Source organism: Fukomys damarensis, unplaced genomic scaffold, assembly GCF_012274545.1.
Source record: "Fukomys damarensis isolate Sample0158 unplaced genomic scaffold, DMR_v1.0_HiC HiC_scaffold_36, whole genome shotgun sequence".
NCBI classification, from domain to species: Eukaryota; Metazoa; Chordata; class Mammalia; order Rodentia; family Bathyergidae; genus Fukomys; species Fukomys damarensis.
In genome coordinates this window covers 32,282,432-32,301,784 of record NW_022900948.1, presented here as the reverse complement: position 1 = coordinate 32,301,784, position 19,353 = coordinate 32,282,432, and the positions used below count along the sequence as shown (strand labels likewise).

General features: G+C 42.7%; 1 protein-coding gene across 1 annotated transcript in view; it reads right to left on the bottom strand.

Annotated features, from left to right (window-relative positions):
• Window positions 1-19,353, bottom strand: part of Pappa (pappalysin 1) — a 240,106-nt gene that overhangs the window by 5,348 nt on the left and 215,405 nt on the right. The window contains exons 21-22 of the mRNA XM_010639469.3: window positions 14,573-14,644; window positions 10,455-10,553 (exon numbers count right to left, since the gene is read on the bottom strand). Coding sequence (XP_010637771.1) covers window positions 10,455-10,553; window positions 14,573-14,644 — 171 coding nt within the window. The remainder of the gene's footprint in view (window positions 1-10,454; window positions 10,554-14,572; window positions 14,645-19,353) is intronic.

Below are 19,353 nucleotides of genomic sequence, written 5' to 3'. Positions count from 1 at the left end.
TTCTTTTTTTTTTTTTTTTTTTTTTTGCTCATGGGTTCTTGCTCTGGGTTCCCTGCACAGACCATTCTCTCTCCCTTCTCTGCAACTCTGTGAAACAGATCTAGACTATTCCATCTAGATATGGGTAGTGATGGCAAATCCTTTAGAGCTTTCAATGATAACAGTCAGCCTATTATGCCATGCATGCCATAGCATTGCCACCCCCGATCTAGAGTATTCTTTTGCAACTTCTAGGGTTATCTTTTCATGACCTCTTCACTTTCAAGAGAAGAGTACTAGAATTGGAAGAGGCATGGAGCAAAAGCATTCCAGGTCCAAGTGGGGAAACTCAGGGCCGAGCAAGTCCAAAAGCTGAGCGAGCCTGTGCACAGTACCGCCCTGGCAGCCCAAAGGCAGTGGCTGGGATCCACTTGCTTCACCCTCATTGAACAGTTTTGAGAAAATTCCTTCACTACAATGACCCTTTGTTTCTACATCTACAATAGGGAGATTTTTTTAAAAAATCACATTTCATATGGTAGTGAAGGTCTAACCAGAAGAAAGTTACAAAAGCCTAGAACATGGGCCAGCATGTAGGCGATGCTTGATGGGAAGCACATATGTGCTGGGTCAGATTTCTCACTGATTCCTGTTTCACCATCTTCTATGTTTATTGTCCCCTCTCTCCTACCTCCCGGACTTGGATACCTCTTTTGCCTCAACTCACCCACCCCATTATCTACACTCTTCTCTTGCCTTTGCTCACATTTTATGATTAGAATGACACAGTTACCTCTACTGCCTTCTCTATAACTGTCTAATACTTTCCCAATTGAGCTCCAAGAGTCATTAGGGGAAATCTGACGTGTGCATCTCACACAGGAAGAAATTTGATGAATTCTTTCTCTTAGAATAAAATTCGAAATCTCTACTACAGACTGAAGGCCTTGCATCTGGCCTCTGCACATTCTCAGACCTCACCTGTTTCCTTTTCTCTTTCAGTGGCTTATTTATTCATAGTTTCCACAAATACCCCCAAATTCTTTCTTACCTTCACATATTTAGCCACCCATGTTCCTCTCCCTCAATGATCTCCTTCTCATCCTTCGAATCTTATCTCAACAATCAGCCCCTCCCTCACTGGCATGGCCAAAGATGGCACCATCACTTTCCTACTATATCACCTCCAACTTTTGTACTACTTGTATGGAATTACTTCTTCACATGCAGCCAGATCAGAAAGGGTTGAGGCATTGAAGTTCATCTTTACCATGTAATAACATTCAGTGAACCCACCAATGGATGGACAAATGAATGCCTGAACATACACAAAGAATACTGTACAAGTCAGAGAGCCTCTGCTCTTGGAATAATTTGCTGGGTGACTTTGTACAAGTTATTCCCCTGTCTGGGCTTCTATTTGTACAAGTTATTCCCCTGTCTGGGTTTCCCTATGAGTATAATAACAATTGAGCTTCATGGTTTCTAGAGTCCTAACTAGCTGAAAAATCTTTCTCAATGAGAGAAAGGTAGAAGGCAAAGGTCTGGTCAGAAAGGAATAGAAACAGACATTCCCCATAAACTCTGTCTTCCATACTCTTCTTTCTATCCTCCGGTGACCTTGTCCTCTCTCCAAAATCTTTGGACAGTAAGGTTCTAGATATTACTAGTTTATCATGCTCATTGAGGTATTCTGGCTATGTTCAAGTGGTTGTTACCATTCACTTCCTTGCCAAATTAACTCGGGCAGTTTTAGAATTTAAACAGAGAGACATGTCTGGAAACCAAAAGAAGGTACCAAGCCATATATGACCAAGTCTAGAAGGTTTGGTCTAAAGAGACTTAGCCAGAGCCAGATCCACTACAAGCTTGTAAATGCAGCTTACTAGGAGTTTGGCATTCAGCGGTAGGCTCCTCATAGGAACTGTATGACTTTCAGCAAATTCCTGATACTCTGTGGACCTCAGTCTCTACATCTATAAGGCAGAGCTCCTCACATAAAGAGCACAATGCTCTGGAGTGAAGTCAATGCAATTGGCTCATCTCCAAACTAGTTCTCAGCATGTTCAATGCAGAGGAGGGGGATAGAGTCTCATTCCCTTCTCTTGCCTGTTTGTGGACTGCCCTTTTGAGCTTGCCTTGGAGTTTACTCTTGCCCCAAGATTTCTCCCGGATCAAGTGTTTAAAGTTGGGAGAAGCAGAGTCCTAGCTGTCTGAAAGTTTGACCTGGGAGAAACTGGGGGAAGCATGTTTATGTAGGTTCCTGCACTGAATATTATCATAGACATCAGTGATTCTCAAAGATCTGCCACGTGCCACATGATGTCCCATGCTGGCTTATTAATTCTGCACAATTCTAGGGAACTATCATGAAGAGCTACCCACCTTGCAGACAAGAAAATTGAGGCTTCAGAATGTTTAAAGCGAAACCAACTTGCCACAAACATCAGTGCCACAAGTAAGTTGATGGTACAGGACCCTAAACTCCATTCAAATACCGGGATATTTCATCAAGACAGAGTAAAAGAAAAAAGGAATTTTCTTCAAGATCTGGAAGGGCTGACTGCTGTTTCTCTCTTCTTAATAGCCAGTGGTCTTTATCTCTTGTGATGTGCTTGGCACTGAGCTAAACTCAATGTGTATTATCTCATTCACCCTTCCTAGCAACCCTAATAAGGCAGCTATTCTTACAGTCCCCACTTACATCTTAGAACTAAGATGCAAAGAGGTAAATCACTGGCTGGCAGGTGGCCTGGAATCTGTATCCATGTTTGTAATTACTCCCCAGGACCTTTCCCCAGGAATCAGGGAGACTAGGAGTCAAGATCTTCTCTTCACAGAGGAAGAAACTGAGATATAGGGAGGCGAATTACATGCTGTTAAAATCAGAGATCCAAGTCCAATTCCAAGATTCCCTGCCTCTCCAAGATGCTTCTTACTTTTCTGCAGATGACCTCCTACAAAAACCTATCACACACAGCTTGAGCTCCATGATGGCCATTTGGAAATTCCCAGTATCAAGTGGCAGGTCTGTCCCATAAATGGCTTGGATACCCAATGTGGCCTCTGTTAACCAGTGTGGTTCAATGGTCCAAGGCCAGAATTCTTTCCTTTTAATCTCTGGGCTAGAGACGGTCTTCAGGCACAGAAGTTTCTTTCTCTGATGAGTTGCTTAGGCCAACTCTTCCATCTGTGTGTGAGTGGGTCAGGAATGCAGCTCAGGCAGACACAACATGAGGCTCTGGCTGCAGGTCTTGTATAGGGGTAGGAGACAGGCAGGGGCTGGAATCTGACTCAGACTCATCTGGGAGGTAACAAGCAGAGAGTAGTGTGTATGCAGTGGAGAAATAAGAGGCCTCCTATGCTTATAGTCAGAAAACTTTGTTTTTGCCACCTCCTGGCTGTGGTACCCTAGGTGAGTCTCTTCACCTGCCTGAGTCTCGGGGTTTCCCCAGTGTACATGGAAAGGGTTAATGAGGTCAAGTAGAAGAAGGCATGGTGTGAAGTATTAATCCTCTGTAAGCTTCATGGGGGTAGGAATATAGTGCCCAGACAGAGCATGGCACAATTAATGAATACAGAGATATGTTTAAAAGTGAGTAAATTGTTCCTATGGATAAAGGGAGGATAAAATGCAGGAAAACATGGGGAAAGTGGAGAAAAGCATTGTACTTCATGAGGATACTTGGGTTGGAGTCTTTTCCCTTTTGTCAACTTAGTGTGTGCTCTCACACAAGTTCCCTTTCTGGGGTTCAGTTTCTCTATCTGTAAAATGGAGGTAATAATAATCCTATCACATAGAATTGTTTTTCATAAAGCATAAAATCCAGGAAAAGCACTTAGTACAGCATATGCCATAAAATATGTGTTCAATAAATGATGAAGACAATGATAATGATGGTTGTAGAGGTCGTGAGTTTATGGTGATGGAGATGCTGGTGACTGGCCTTGATGGCAGTAGCTATACTGTCAATATGTTGAAAAGGTGATAACTTTGGGGGACAGATAGGTTGGATTTCTTCATAGGACCAAGCTAAAAATGAACATTCTCTTCCTTTACACGAAAAAAGTCAGAGCCACACCTTAAAAGGGAAGGAGCCATAACACTTCTGAAGTTACTGGATACTGGATACAGAAGAGTTAGTGTAGTCTGCTTCACCATCTGCCTGTTGTATCTTACTAGCCATCCAAGTTAAACATATCTACTTCCTCTTCTGGGAAGACTTCCAGAATCCCCTAGATTGGTCAGTGCTTAAGATCATATCTGAATATACATACTGCCCTTTGGCAAAAGTTCAAACTGCCTGGCCTTAGTTACAAATGCCTTGCTTGCCCATCTGGGCTTGTCTCTTACCTCTTTCCTTGTGCACTCTGCTCTAGCAATTCTCAGGGAATTATAATTTCCTTAAAACTTTCCCTGATGTTTTGCCCCTGGCATAGACAATGCCCCCTGCCAGAAGCACTCTTCTCATATCTCTCTTTGGTCCTCCCTTAGGAATAGCCCAGGAAAGACTTTCATAATATAGCACTTACTATGAGAAGAGGAATCAGTGAGGTACAGTGGACCTTGGAAGACCTCACTGAGCAAAAGAAGTATATTCTTACCTCTTGACATTTTCATTCTAGCAACAAGAAAAGGTGGAAGTTGTCTGATAATAGAGAGTAAATAGATTTTAGTTCCATCTTACGAAGGAATCCAACTTTTCTGTCTTAAAGTGTTATGATGACCATCAGCATTATAGACCCCATCACCGTATCAGTCAGTGTGATGAGTGTTATGGAAAGAAAACAAAAAGTGTAAGACATGAAAAATGTGTGAGAGGGAGGAGAGGTTGGGGTGAATGGTCAGCGTGGTGGTCACTGAGAACATGGCACTTGAGTGAAGATTCAGAGGAGGTGAGGGAGGAGTCATGAGGATGCATGGAAACAAGTGTTCTCAGCCAAAGGAACAGCCGGTGATGAAGACAGCGACGTGGTGGAAGGATGCCGACCCTGAGCAAAGAGCAGCAGGGAGTCCAGAGGGCTGGAGTGGAGCACAGGGAATGGGGATGAAGTCGGAGAGGTCGTGTAGATGGTAGTACATGTAGAACATGGTAGGCCATGGGAAGACTGTTTTTCCCTCCAAGTAAAGTGGGAAAGCACTACATGCAGAGGTGGGTTATGATCGCAGTGTAGAATTATTCTTGTTTCTGAGTCAAGAATATATAGTGCTATAGATCGTCCAACTTCAGCCCTTTATCAGTGTGAGCCACTGGCCTACTCAGCTAAGAAGGCTGTTCTCCACTCAGTGATTTGGATTATCTTCTCATATCCAATAGAATCACTAGGCGCCTCAGATCAATGGGCTACACATTGGGTATGAAAACCTTCCCTAGTAAATCATATGCTCATGTAAGAATGGTTTCCAGGTTTAGTAAATAAATGTGACAGCACTACACTTAGTGTTGTGAATTGGATGTGCAATCTTGTTCTGGAATGTGGTGCGAATCGTCTTAGTCTCCAAATTCTCAGTCCTAACTGGCTTTCAAGTTCCTTCTCATTGACCACTTTGTCCAAGAAGCCATGGGAAGAGTCCTTAATCATGAATTTAATCCATATGTCAACAGATAAAACTCCTTAATGAGACTGGCCTGTTTCAAAGTCACAGACTTAGGACTATACCCCAACTTCTAGACATCTTCTAGAATCGCGCTTGTAGAAGCCACCTGAAATATGACCATAAGTGGTGTTGTAAGCCACCACGCCTAAGAAGACTTTGGTATGTTGAATATAGTAAAGACATTTCCTCTTCCTTCCTCACACCTCTGAAAAATGATTACTTAGAATGATTCCAATAACAAACTGACTTTGTTGTTATTGTTGTTGTTGTTGTTGTTATTGTTATGTGAGAAAATCATTTGAGTAACCATCCTGGAAATCTGCTCTGAATTCAACACTTCTTAAGGCTCCAACAAGGCAATTATAAATTGACATCCTACAAAGCTGAGTCCTGACCCTTCCTGTCTGCTTCACACTATGGGCAGGTGTCTGAGTACAAGGTTTAGACACCCCTGGCAGACAGAATTTCCTGCACTGTCTTGCTCTTGTCTGCCAGCCGGGCCCAGGTCACTCTGCAAGCATATGTGGGGAACAGCTGGCGTCTGTAAAGATGAACAGTGGAGGAAGAATGGAGGGAGCAGACAGACATCATGCTGGGCCAAGGAACTGGGAGGCCCCAGCCCTGGGGACCAGGAAAAGGCTTAGGCGGAGAGCTGGCAAGAAGCAAGTCTGGGAAAGGGTGCTGAGAGCTTAACCCTGGCCTGGAGTTCATACAAATAACTCCATTCCAGGAGGTCTATGAAACAAGAAGTTCATCTCTGAGAAAAGCAAGAATTCTTGGGCAAGGCACAGCCTATTGCAACAAGATGGTCAGAAAGGTTAGAGGTTGGCACTTTCTGGTTTAATTCTCTAGATTGTATCTCAGCTCCACCACTTGCTAGTTGGATGAAGTTAACCCTTCCAAATCAGTTTCATCATCTCTAAAATAAAGATAAAAGGGCAACACTTACAACAGAGCTACTGTGCTGATGAGATGAAATGATATGTAAAAGCAGTTAACACTATGCTTGGCAAAGTGTAACCTCTCAATAAGTACTAGCTATTATGATTGTCTGGTGTTAGGAAATCCTAAATCCTACACACAACTATGTCACTTTGGAGAAATGGCTTCTCCTCTCTCAGACTTAATTTTCTACCTTGCTAGATTTTTTTTTTGAAGTCTAAATGAGACAGAGATCTCACAGCCATGTGGTACATGCTCAATTAACGGAATCCTTAGAGTCCAGGAGAGTGACTGAAACACATCTACCCTATGGATGTGTTTCTGAGTGTCAGCCTTAGAGGAAGGGAATTTCCAATGATATGTGACTGGGGCCAAAGGGACAGGTGGGAATTAATAGGTCCAACATGTAAGGTCAGGGGACTGAAAGGAAGAAAACCCCTTTCGTCTCCTAAGAGTCTTCCTACTGTGGAAACTGGACACAGAGCCCAGAACTTTCTCCCGCACTGTGAACACCCTGGGAAAGACCTATGTCTTAGGATGTGAGGGTTGAGTGGCAAGATCAAAGCCTCATAGACCACCACTCAGTCTTTGCTACCAGAAAAGCTGCTCTCCTATTTGCCTATGGGAGGCAAGAGGCAGGGAATCCCATGTTCCACTTCCCAGTCCTAGCTCACAGGGCTCCAGCCAACTGTTGGAGCAGTATGCCCAGAGGTACCAAGGACAAGGTCCTATTCATATGTACTTTCCTCTCCTGCAACTTATCCCTGCTGCGTATGAGAGACAGCAGGACTTATGAATCTGACAGAGCTAGGTGAAAATATGGCTTTACCATTCAATGCGCTTGTGAACCTGGGCCAGACTCAAAGTGCTCTGAGCCCACACTGGTTCATCTGGGTGCTGTGGTTCAGAGTTGACATGGGGATTCGAGAACAATAATCAGAGTATCTGCATGGGTGTAGCTCTCTTTTCTCGGCTCATATTTGGCTAAAAAGCAGTCTTCGGTAAGGAGCAGCTGGAGGAAAGTTTTTAAGAGGTTGAGGTTTACTTGGAAGTTACCCTGGGAGCTTTAAATTGTAGGTAGTGCGATTTTAATTGGTGAAATCTCTTTTCTGCAAGATTTAGATTTCTAGGATCTCAAATATACAACACCCATGTGTTACAGAAGTAACTATGACAGTTGTTCCTGACACAAGAGAGTCCGTTTGTCTCTCCAATCCCGACTTCACGTATAGCTCTAACATTCCTTCTGCTTCTAACTTCTGCCCTCAAGCAGGTGTGCCTTTACCAGGGAATTTCCTGCTCCTTTAGGTCTCAGTGCTCAGGTCACGTCCTCAGGGACAGGGACATCTCTGATCTGCACCTGTGCTCCTTAAGGTACTGCGCTTCTCCTCCGTCACCTTTTCCACAAAGCAGACTGCAAGCACAGCTGCAGAACTCACCACTGACATCAGATTCCCCAACAAATGGCAAGTCTCACAGGACAGGAGCTGTAGCTGTCTGATATCACGGCGCAGATACAGCCTGGGCCAGTGCTGGGCACACAGAGATGCCCAGCGGACATTCCTGCCACTGGAGGAAGCAAGCCTGGGCATCAGCATTCTGTCGGCTCAGCCAACAGGAAGACCAATGAGGGGAAGTAGATGATAACCTTTTGCATAACGAATCCAAACTACGTTTATAATGTGGGTGGCTAAGGAGGCGGGGGAGGGAGAGACAGACACAGAGAGAGGCACGTTGAGAACAGCAAAAAATTCAATTCTGGGCCACTTAGCAAGGAGGTAGTATTTAACTCGGGGTCTGAAGTCTGCAAGCACTGCAGCTGAGCCTCATTCGGTGACTCGCGTTCTTATGTATATGAATGCATTGGAAACAAAGTTACTATAATAATTTGAGATCTGCACCTGAGCCTCAATCTCATGACTTCATTTCCCTACCATGCACTCTGTAAAAAGAGTAACACATTTAAGGACAACACCCTCCTCCCCAAATACTTTGAGTTTTTATTACATAAGTTACAGTAGGTAGGAAAATTATGTTAATCACAGCTGCACTTTCTCCAACTGAGGGTGTAAGACAAGGTCATAATTATATAGAAACTTCTATTTAAAATACAAACTTCATTTTTTTAAAAAAGCCCATTCCAGTGGAACTTGACATTATTATATGATGTAGTCATTGGAAACAGGTATCAATAGCTTTAAAAGGTTTATACCTCTTAGGTCATTTCAATTTTAATAGATTCTAAAGGAATAATCAAGGCTGTAGAAGATTTATATGCAAAAACATCCACGAGCGCCGTTATTTATAATTTGTAAAAATGAAATAATTCAAAATTAAAGTGAAAAAGCAAATGGCTACTAACATTATTGCCCATTGCAACCATGAAATATTGCATAGAAATACATCAAAAATACACCTGAGAAGTTTGCTCTAAGACAGTTCTTACATATGCTATTTAAAATGCCAAGCAAACAAAACCAAAGGCAACAATATTCCAGACCGGAAATGCAGTCATATGTTCAAGGACACATACGTCACATCAAACAAAATATGCATAATAAAATATCCCCCAAAGAAAGCAGAGTTTATCTTCGCACTCTGGGACAACAGTGAACATTTTTGTTCTCTCTCTCTGGATTTCCCTAAGAATAAAATATATGTTGTTTCATAATTAGAAAAAAATAGCATAATGTACTAATAGAGCATGAATTTTATTTTGGCTATGCTTTAGCAGAAAGGGCATGCGTTTAGTGTTCTGCTGACAAAATGCTCATTTGCTGACTAGTAACAGTCCTTGGACTTGAGTGTGTCCTGATTCATCCCTGCACTCTGGGTCAGAGCATTTTTCTTGAAGGAACCAACTCCCTTAAGGGTGTCACAATATCAAGGGACTTGGACTGGACACCAGAAACCTTGCTCTGTGCTTGCCACTCTGCCACTTCATCGCAATCATTCCTCCTTTAGAAGCCTCCATGTCCCGTGAATAAAACGAACAGTTTGGGGCAGGTCCTCACAGGGAGCTCTTCAGCCAAGACTGACTATAAGCCTTCACTTTGCTTGTCTCAGAAACTCAGTTCCCCATTGTTTTAATATGAGACTCTGCAACCAAACATCTTGGTGATAGCAGGTGAGCACAAACCTGAAAAGAGCTTCCTATTAAGTCCTTCATCACAAGAACGCTTGTCACCTTGGGCTAACCACCCCTCTCTCAGCTCTTGGCTGGTGCCCCAAACTTAGGTTCCAGCCCCAGTGAGGAGGAAAATGGAGGTGGACACTTTTTTGGAGTGGTTGACAAGCATCTCACTTCAATTCTCCAGTTTTCCTACCAACAGCTAAATCAATCATGTGTGCATCCTAATGCCAAAGTAAGAAAATCACAACTAATGCCTCCCCCTGGGCTTCCAATCCTATAGATGGAAAGGAAAAATGGAAGATAAAATGCCGAAAGGCCCTAAGGGGTAAATATTTTGGTTGGGGTTGTCTCATTTTCTCCCTCCCCCTAGACTTCAGCCGTATTTCCTAAATGTATGCTCTCTCTACAACTTGGCAAGCTCATCTCCTGCTCCAAACACTGTCTTTCCTGGCTGACTCCCTACTCCTTCTCCTCATCCCTCAATTTTTTATATAGTTACCACAGATTCCACATGGCCTTCTCCAAGGTCTCACCTAGGCCCTCACGGCATGTGGTACTTCCCCTCTGCAAGTGTTTTCTTCCCCCAGCACCCTTTTTGAGAACAACATCAACAAAAACCATCGAGGACCCAACACATGATATTAGCTCAATTAATGACTAAAGAATTAAAAATACAATGAAATAACACGGGTAGAACTAACACTGACACAACTAGGACAGTGGGTACTCCCACATGTGGGAGTGACTGTGACCCAGGACGCTGGAGATGTGGGAAGCGATGAGCAACCCACACTGGCCTACCTTTTTGGTCTTCACCGTGGAGGTGCAGCAATCCCCACCATCATAGTTGCAGAAGGCTCTGTTGTTGACGGCATCACAGTAATTGTCTCCCATAAAGGGCTGTAAAGGGGGAGAGAGAGAGGAAGGAAGCCAGATATGTCAGCATTCTGGAGTGAACAGGACCTGTCCTCAGTGATTCATCAAGACCCCTGTGGGTGCATAGCGACCTCATCAGCTCACAGACCTCTGCAGTCAGCTGACAGGCCTCAAGTCCTAGACCCTCTGGGTAAGTTATAGTTCTACTATTTACAAATGCTCTTATCTGCTGCATTTCCCCCCAACTGGAGTATTGTTATGCTCAGAAAAATACCCTGGATTGCCAAAGGATACTAAGCCACAGGAGAGATCACTTCCATCTTCCAGAAACAGCAAGTTCACTTTACTTATAGAAATGATATGATTTCCCTGACAGTGAGTAATTAATGAACATAATTTATGAGAAAGTATAAGCAAATAAATCAAGAAGTTGAATGTAAAGTACCTAGCATGAAATGTGAGAGATCTGAGGAACTGGGTACAGTACTTGGCACATGATAATGGTGGGTTCCCTAAGGAGAATACAGACGGACTCAACATCACACGTATTACGTATTTGTTCTCTTTTCCTTCAAACAACATGGAAGGTAGGCATTGTTAGTCTCAATTTACCAACTGAGACACTGAGACTCAGAGTAAGAAACTGACTTGGTCAAAATCACACTGGCAAACAAAGAACACTGATTTAAACTAGTTTGGCTTTATGGATTTTTTTTCTTTTTACCTTTACCTCACTGTTTCAGGATATTCTAGTTTACGCTGATTTACTTTTTTCTTCAGTGTTCCTCCCACTTTGTGATGCTCCAGACATGAAGAAGAGGTGCGAGAGGGGATCGTTACTGATCTGAACAAAGAGCCACCTATGAGGAAATCTCAAGTCTCTTTGACTTCCCTACCACATGTATGTTCCATCCCAGCCTTCAGCACACCACATTCTGTGGTCTGTTTATGTCTTCCTCGCAGATGCAAGACTGAGCTCCTAAAAACATAAACAATGTTGTGTTCATCCTTATCTCCCAGTTACCTAGTTTGTCTTCCAATCACCTAGAAACCTTTTTGTTTAGAGTGCTGGTAGGATTTCTACTGCCCTGGAAGTCACTAATAGGAATGGAGAGATATCATCATGTTTCTGGGGCCATTGCATCCCAGCATCCCAGTATATATATACCCTGTCGTTCAGTGGTTTCTCCTTCCCTATCTTATAAGAAGTCTAATTCATGTGGCATCTCTGATCTATCTATCATCTATCCATCCATCCATCCATCTATCTGTATCTTTTGCCTTCTAGTAAAGAAAAAAAAATGTCCTTTATCAAACAGTCACACATCTGCTTGGCCAGTTTCTACGCGGATAAGAGCTATACAGAATATATGCTTCTGGTAGAGTGAACCATTTGATCTAGTCACGGAGCTCTGTAAAGGTGTCCCTGAGGAAATGACATTTCAACTGAGATCATAAAGTTGGACAGGGGCTAATTAGGAAGGGGGATTTCCAGAGATGGGCAACAGGGAAAATAAAGTTCTGCTATATTTAGAGATTTTTCGCCCCTCTGGTACTTCTCTGTTGCTAGTTTTATTGATAAGGCAAATAATTTATTCTTCAAGATCTAGCTCAAACACTGGCTCTTCTAAACGCCTTCCGTAAAAGCCCAAAGATGCTTTGTGCTTCTACGGCTTCTTGTATGTGCTTTGGTTATAGACTTGGTACATTAATTTACATTTCTTTTCTTAAATACCTATCTCTTTTTTACATACTTTAAATTCCTTATGAGTAGGGAATACGTGCCATCCATTTTTGTATCCTAGATGTTTGGGGGAAATGCCTGGCAATTCAGTCAATGTTTACTCAGTGAAATGATGGGCAGATGAATGGATGGATGGAAAAGGTATGAATGACAAAAAATTCACAGATAACTCAAGGAAAACATAGTTTCCTGTCTTCACTTTAATAAAACCATTATATTCTCAGAACCTAGAATAGTGACTGGCATACAGTAGGAAATCAATAAAGCTTTTATGAACAAGTGAGTCAACAGTCACTCTGGACACAATTTGTAACAGAAGGAAAGGGGCTCTGCAGCCCCCAGACCTCTTCTCTTTCTCGGCTACCTCTAGATAGTTGAGGCATGATTGGGGTCCTCTCTCCTCACAATTTTCAAAAAATTCACAGATAACTCAAGGAAAACATAGTTTCCTGTCTTCACTTTAATAAAACCATTATATTCTCAGAACCTAGAATAGTGACTGGCATACAGTAGGAAATCAATAAAGCTTTTATGAACAAGTGAGTCAACAGTCACTCTGGACACAATTTGTAACAGAAGGAAAGGGGCTCTGCAGCCCCCAGACCTCTTCTCTTTCTCGGCTACCTCTAGATAGTTGAGGCATGATTGGGGTCCTCTCTGGTCTCAGAATTTATTCCTCTTCTCAGCATGCTTTCAGCTTCAGATAAGACACAGACTATCAGCTATAAGCTAACGAGGGAAGAAGAAGATGAGGGACACCTGCAAGGGCAGAGGTGATAAGCATCACTGTCAGGGCTCAGAGCCTGACAGGTGAGGGCCTCTTGGCCTCACTGCTGAGTCAAATGGAAGATCAAATTCCGCTGTCACACAGGTTGCCCAGATTGCTAAATCAGCAGAATGAGGGCCCAGGTAACTCAAGCTGCCCTTTCCCAAAATGCTAGACTGATCCAGAGAAGTGGGAGAAAGCAACAGCCATAAGGCCTTATCCTTGTTATTCTTGGCTCAAGCTTGGAAGTATGGCTGTTCCCAGATTGCAATGTCAAATTCCATGAGAAGATACCACATGGCATCCCTAACCAATTCATAAAGGTAAATGTGTGGTCCACGGACTGCATGGTAAAACTTACAGGTCAGGGAGGCAGGAGGTAGCTTAGCACAAGAGCAAAAGCACCAGCCTGAAAGTCAGGAGACCTGGACTTATGTTTTCATCCTGTAACCATCAGGCTGCATAAACTTAGCTCCTCTCTGTCCCTCATTTTCCAATCTGCACAGCAAGCAAACAGAGCTAGAGCATATTAAGATCCTTCCTGTTTTGGAATCCCATCCAATTCTAGAACTGGCCACTGCCTGGGTGGCTGCTTTCCATCTTTAAAATAAAATGTTAGATTTAGATGATCCACAAGAGCCCCTGTGGGTCTAACATTTGAAGAGTTTCATCAAGTATACATCCTTTTCTAAGGGATGATTTGATCCCTTTCACCTGCCATTTCCTCAGTGGGGTTTGTTGGGGGTGGAGGAGAAAGCACAGTGATTCGGCATGCATCTGGAAGGGATTTTTGAGCCTCTTTTTCACTTTCACCTGAGAAACAGTGGGTCAGAGCGACACACAGAAAGTTCCCTGGGTTCTCTGCATGACCTTTCCTTGAGAACTCAGCTGAGTCCCAAGAACCTGCCCCACCCCTAACACCTTGTCGCTAGTATCTTGTCAGAGCCAAAAACCAACCATTCGAGTACAAAGGAATGGCTCAACTTTAGAGAAATTTAGGGCCAGAAAGGATCTTCCCCTTCAGCTCAGTGGGTGAGTTTAGGGCATCCACATTACTTCTAGGGCTGAAGGATGACTGAATAAATAAGATGATGTGGGTCAGAAACAACTGATGAGCGAGCTATGATATGAGTAAAATGGAAATTTTAAAAATATCTCAGATGGCTCTGTTTAGGCTAAATGCGATAATGATAGCCAAATTCTTGCCGTGTTATGGATGCTAAATCAATATAGCCCCTTTCCCTTCCTTCCTGTCAGACCCAAAATTATACAGGCCACAGGCTTTGAAGCCAGAAAAACCTAGCCTGGAACCCCAACTCTGTTGTCCATTAAGTATGTTTTAAAACATGTTTTTCATTTCTTCTGAGCTTCACTTCCTTTACCTGTAAAATAAGATTGTTGGTCCCTGTCCTAAAAGTCTGCCAAATGGATATTTACAACACTTGGTAGGTACGGCACATGGTAACCATAAGAATATAACAATAACAGCGTTGGAATCACTCAGAGAGCTGAGGAGTCCTTCCTGTGACTCACCTCACAGCCTTTGACACAGTGGATCAGAGCAGGATGAGGGTACCACTTGAGACCAGCAGTGCAGACAACTCTCTGCAAAACATGGAGAAAGAGGTCAGATGGGCCTGGGATGGGAAGGGAGCCACCTCTTTATTGGCACCATATTTAGCCACCCCACCTTTGCTTAGAAATTCCAAGTCCTGACCTCACCCTGGCATTTACATAGACAACTTGCCCAAGTGCTTGCAATAACAGGAGCCATAGATTTAAATAATATTTGTCTTCAACCCATGTGCCATGATTCTACATTTCCCTGGCAGGAGCAACAGTTGAGGAGGAGCAGAATCAGGAGGTGGAAGCAAGATCAGAAATATCCTTCAGAAAATTCTTGGCCGATCTTTGACCCATTGGTACAATTGGGGATAGGGTGGGAGGAAGAGAGAAACGAGAGAGAGAGAGAGAGAGAGAGAGCGTGTGTGTATGTGTGTGTGCGTGTGTGCATTCATTTGTATGGCTGCAGGAGGATTATGGAGAAGGGTGTGGAGCAGGGTTTCTCCAAGCATGAGCTGAAGACTATTTTCATCAAAATTCCTGAATTATTAAAAGGGCAAATTCTTGAGTCCATGGCCTAGGACTCTGCGTTTTGAAAGCTAGACCACAGGTGAGAGCAGAAAGAGAGGGGAGGTAGAAATAAATAGAAGGATGCACAGGAATGTAATAAGCTCAATGAATGCAAACATTATGTGCCATAAACATGAGCTAGGATTAATAATATCAATAGGAATGACACTGAGGGAAAGGGCATTAGAGGAGGGGAGAAAGAAGGGATTTTAAAAAAGAAAGAAGATGTGTTGTGTACATGTACCCATTTACAGAGAACTGTAAATTGCAGGTACTGCAAGTATGTACTAGTAAAATTTTTTAATTAATGAAAAAACAAATGTAAAAAAGAAAGCTAGGCTCTTAATTGATTCGGGTGCACACCACAGCTTGATAGCAGGTGAGCTGGAGGATGGGTGAACTAACCTTTGGTTTGGAATACCACAAAGGCAGGGAACCCTTCCTGCTATCACCTTCTGTCACTGCCACATGGATCTGCTCACAATTCCCTGAGGTTGCCCAGGGTTCTGTGGGAATTCCACAATCCCCCGAGGTTGCCCACACTTTCATAACAAATGTGTGAGAGTTTGTTCTTGCTGTTTCCTCTCCCAATCTTGAAGAATCCTATTTAACTCTTAAATTTTTGCTCAAGACTTATTTCCTCTGCTTTTCTTAACCTTCTCAGGCAGAGCTCACAAGTATGCACATATGTTCTCATTTATAGCTTTCTTTAATAATGATGATGATGATGATGATGACAACTAAAATATATTGAGTGTATTTGTGGTGCTAATTACTTTATGCATTATCTTATTTATTCCTTGACACATACTGAGGTGGTGTCAGAAGATAAAATATTCCTCAAGCTCCGTGGTGGCTGTTAAGTGGAGAAACCAGATTTTGAAACAAACAACTTTCTAGAAATGATTTAAAACAGCTCATAATGTAAAATTTTACAATGGTAAGTTTTTAAGTGGATGAAGGAGGAAGGCAAGCAAAACTGGGACGATAAAACATTTTCAGGAATGAAGCTACCATAAAAATTCTGGAAGTTCCCTTTAGCTATTCCTCATAGATGTGTTAGTTTTCATGCTGGATTACAATTCTTTTCTTTAAGGAAATAAAATAAAACAGCACACACTTGAATGTTCAGTGATGAAACAAGCCGTGGAAGCCTAAATGGTCAGGGATTGCGCTCCTGCCTGCTGATTAATTTTAATTAAGAAATGAACATTCACATGGGCCTGAATGTGGGGAATCCCTGTGACCAGCTCATGTTCTCCCTAAGGGCAGAATTATAATATGGAAGCCACAGTGTAATTAACTTTCTTGGGAAGACTTGTCAGAAGGAATCAGATGACACCAGGGTTGGGTGCATTTCTTTTCTGTTCCGCATCAATTCTCATTCGTATGGTGGATCCCCCATGCCTAGATTGGTGCCTGGTGCATAATAAATATTCTTACGAAGAAACGGGCCCATGTCCAAGTAGAGATGATTCTAATGACAGACAACAATCTCATTACTTGTCCTCTGCCTCCTACAATGCAGAAAAGTGTTTGCGATGCTTGGCACAGTGTCTAGTTCAGAGGGTCAGCTTAGTGCAGACGGAGTGAAATGAAAGGTTCTGAACAAACAGCTGAAACTGTCAATCTGTCTCACAATATGACACCTACTGTCTACTCGCTCACTGCCTACACTGAGACTGTTTACCCTCTCACAATATACACACAGGTGGTCTATGAGAAAGACCGTAGGATATGAAACAGGAAAGATGTGGCTGCAATTCGAATTTGAAATTCCTTGCTAAATACCCATAGTGATACTTGTGAAATGGTCCTGAAAATGTCATCATTGTGTTAAGATGATGCATTGAGATAAATTAATATGGAAATATTTTTGGACTGATTTCTTAAGTTTCCTCAGGACAGATCTTGGGTTTCAGACATCTTTGTTTCTCTCTGGGATCAGACATGAAACACAGCGAACAAATACATAGGAAGGGATGTGAGATCCTTAATATTCCTCCTCCACCATTGCTTACCAGACAATAGGCCAGAGTGGACAGGATTACCTGCTTTAATTCTCTGAAAAACTTTAACCAGGTTTCTTTTCTGAATCTGAGTGTCTGTTCTCAGCTTCAATCCAGAAATGTTAGAGAGCATTTGGTAAAGATTCAAGAAGTAGAAAACAGAGGGGTTAGGATCCACCAGGAACTTGACGCCCATCCCTCCCCCTGTTTATGTGAGAGCTAATTTAATCCATCTGTAGGAGTGTCTTGGTGTAGTTGTATAAGTTTCTGTCAGTTGAGGTTTACCTGACGTTAGTTCAGAAAAAGGACTTTTATACTATCTGCGTAAACCTATTTATCTTTCCAAGGCTTTTGGATTTTCCACTATTGCTCAGGTCTGCGTGCACCACCTGTTCTTACTACAGGGCCCCTCTGTGCGCTAGGGGAACTCAGCAAGTGGGCAGGCAGTGGGAACGGAAGGAAAGGTTAGGCTGTTTAGACTACAGTTGTGAGCTCACGGATGGGGTTCCTCAAACGTTGGCCTTGTTCTTCCTAATGCCAGTGAGATAGCCCAACCACAGCCCTTCAGACTAGGCTTTGTAAGAAGTTTCCATTTCTTGCCTTGGTGGTTAGGAAAAATCGACTGTCTTTTCTTCCCAGCTGCAACTGCCAGTAATGCAGCACCATCGGCACCAAAGTCATCAGTGACGCCATCCGTACCACCAGCATCACCACCAGAACTACTAGGATCACCTCTTCCTCCTCTTTATCTTCATCCTCATAGTACTAGCATCACCACCACCACCACCACCACCATCACCATCACCAAAACCTAAGCACTATCTTTATTCCCATCAGTACACTGTCATCAGTCTTCAACCTCACCAGGAGAAACCCTCTATCAGATGGATATTATTTATGCTTAGAGGTTTCCTCACAAATGACTTCCCATAGCTATGAGATAGATAAGATTTTGGACTTTGGTTTGCACAAGAGGAAACTGAGGACTGAGACGTTAACCTTCACACACATAGGCAGTGAAGTTGGTAATTAAATCTATAGCTGTCTGATTTTAGAGTCTATGTTTTGAACATCAGACTCTCTTTTGAAGTCTCATAGGCCCTGAAGCTATAATTATAAAGTACTTTCCTCATCTGATTAAGGAGAAGGCCAAGGTTCAGAAAGGCGGAGACACTCTGAGACAAATATAGGAGCAGGGAGAGTGTCTGACAGATGAGATCCAGAAAAAACTGACCCCACCCAGAGCCAAGGAGGATCTCCTCATCCTGATTCCCAGAGCTGATTCCCTTCTGAATGTCTTTTCAGATGAGCTCTCCTTTTTCTCCAGGAAGCACTCCTGCCTGGAGTGAATCTTATCAATTATTATTATTATTATTATTATTATTATTATTATTATTATTATTACTGCCTTTTGTTATCAGGCAGTAAGCATCTGACTTTCTTCTGAGTGAGCTTAAAAGGCTAGACATGTTCATCCTGTCATTTCTGGGCTTAAAGAATGTTTGCCACTTGGAAATACATGATCAATTTTTATTGAATGCATGAATGAAAAAGCAAACACATGACCAGATGAGTGACTGTATGAGGGAATGATAAATCAGGGGATCCTGGCTGCATCTCTTCGGCTATGACATCCTCTCCAGGGCACTTAGTATTTCCATCTACCACATCAGAGGAGCTGGACTTACTAGTCACTAGAGGAATTCCACCTCTTATCTCCAGGCTGGTTTCCTACCATGCTGCTTTCTTTTCAAGGGATACATTCTGTACCCTGACTTCACGTATTGCATAGGAGGCTTTCCTTGAAGGATGGGTTTAAGCAGAATTAGCAAATGTAACCACATTACGTGAGCTGGGTCCTTCTATAAAATGGTGATGGTGTTGCTCACTCCAGTGGGTGTGATGGAGGCAAAGCAATGCGGTACAGTGGAAGTTTCACAGCAACGGCATGTGGCCTTTACAACAGTCGATACTTTCCTAATCTCATCCCATTCCTCTCCTTGTTCCTCTCTTTCCTCCTCACATTCTTTTTCCAAAGCCATTATAGAAGCTAAGGGTTCAGCTATCTACAGAAGCTATAAGAGTTTGAGCATAACAGCTGCATCTAATATTGTAAAACTCACATGTCATCTGGAGCAAAGGGCATACAGGAGTAGATCGGACATATTCCCA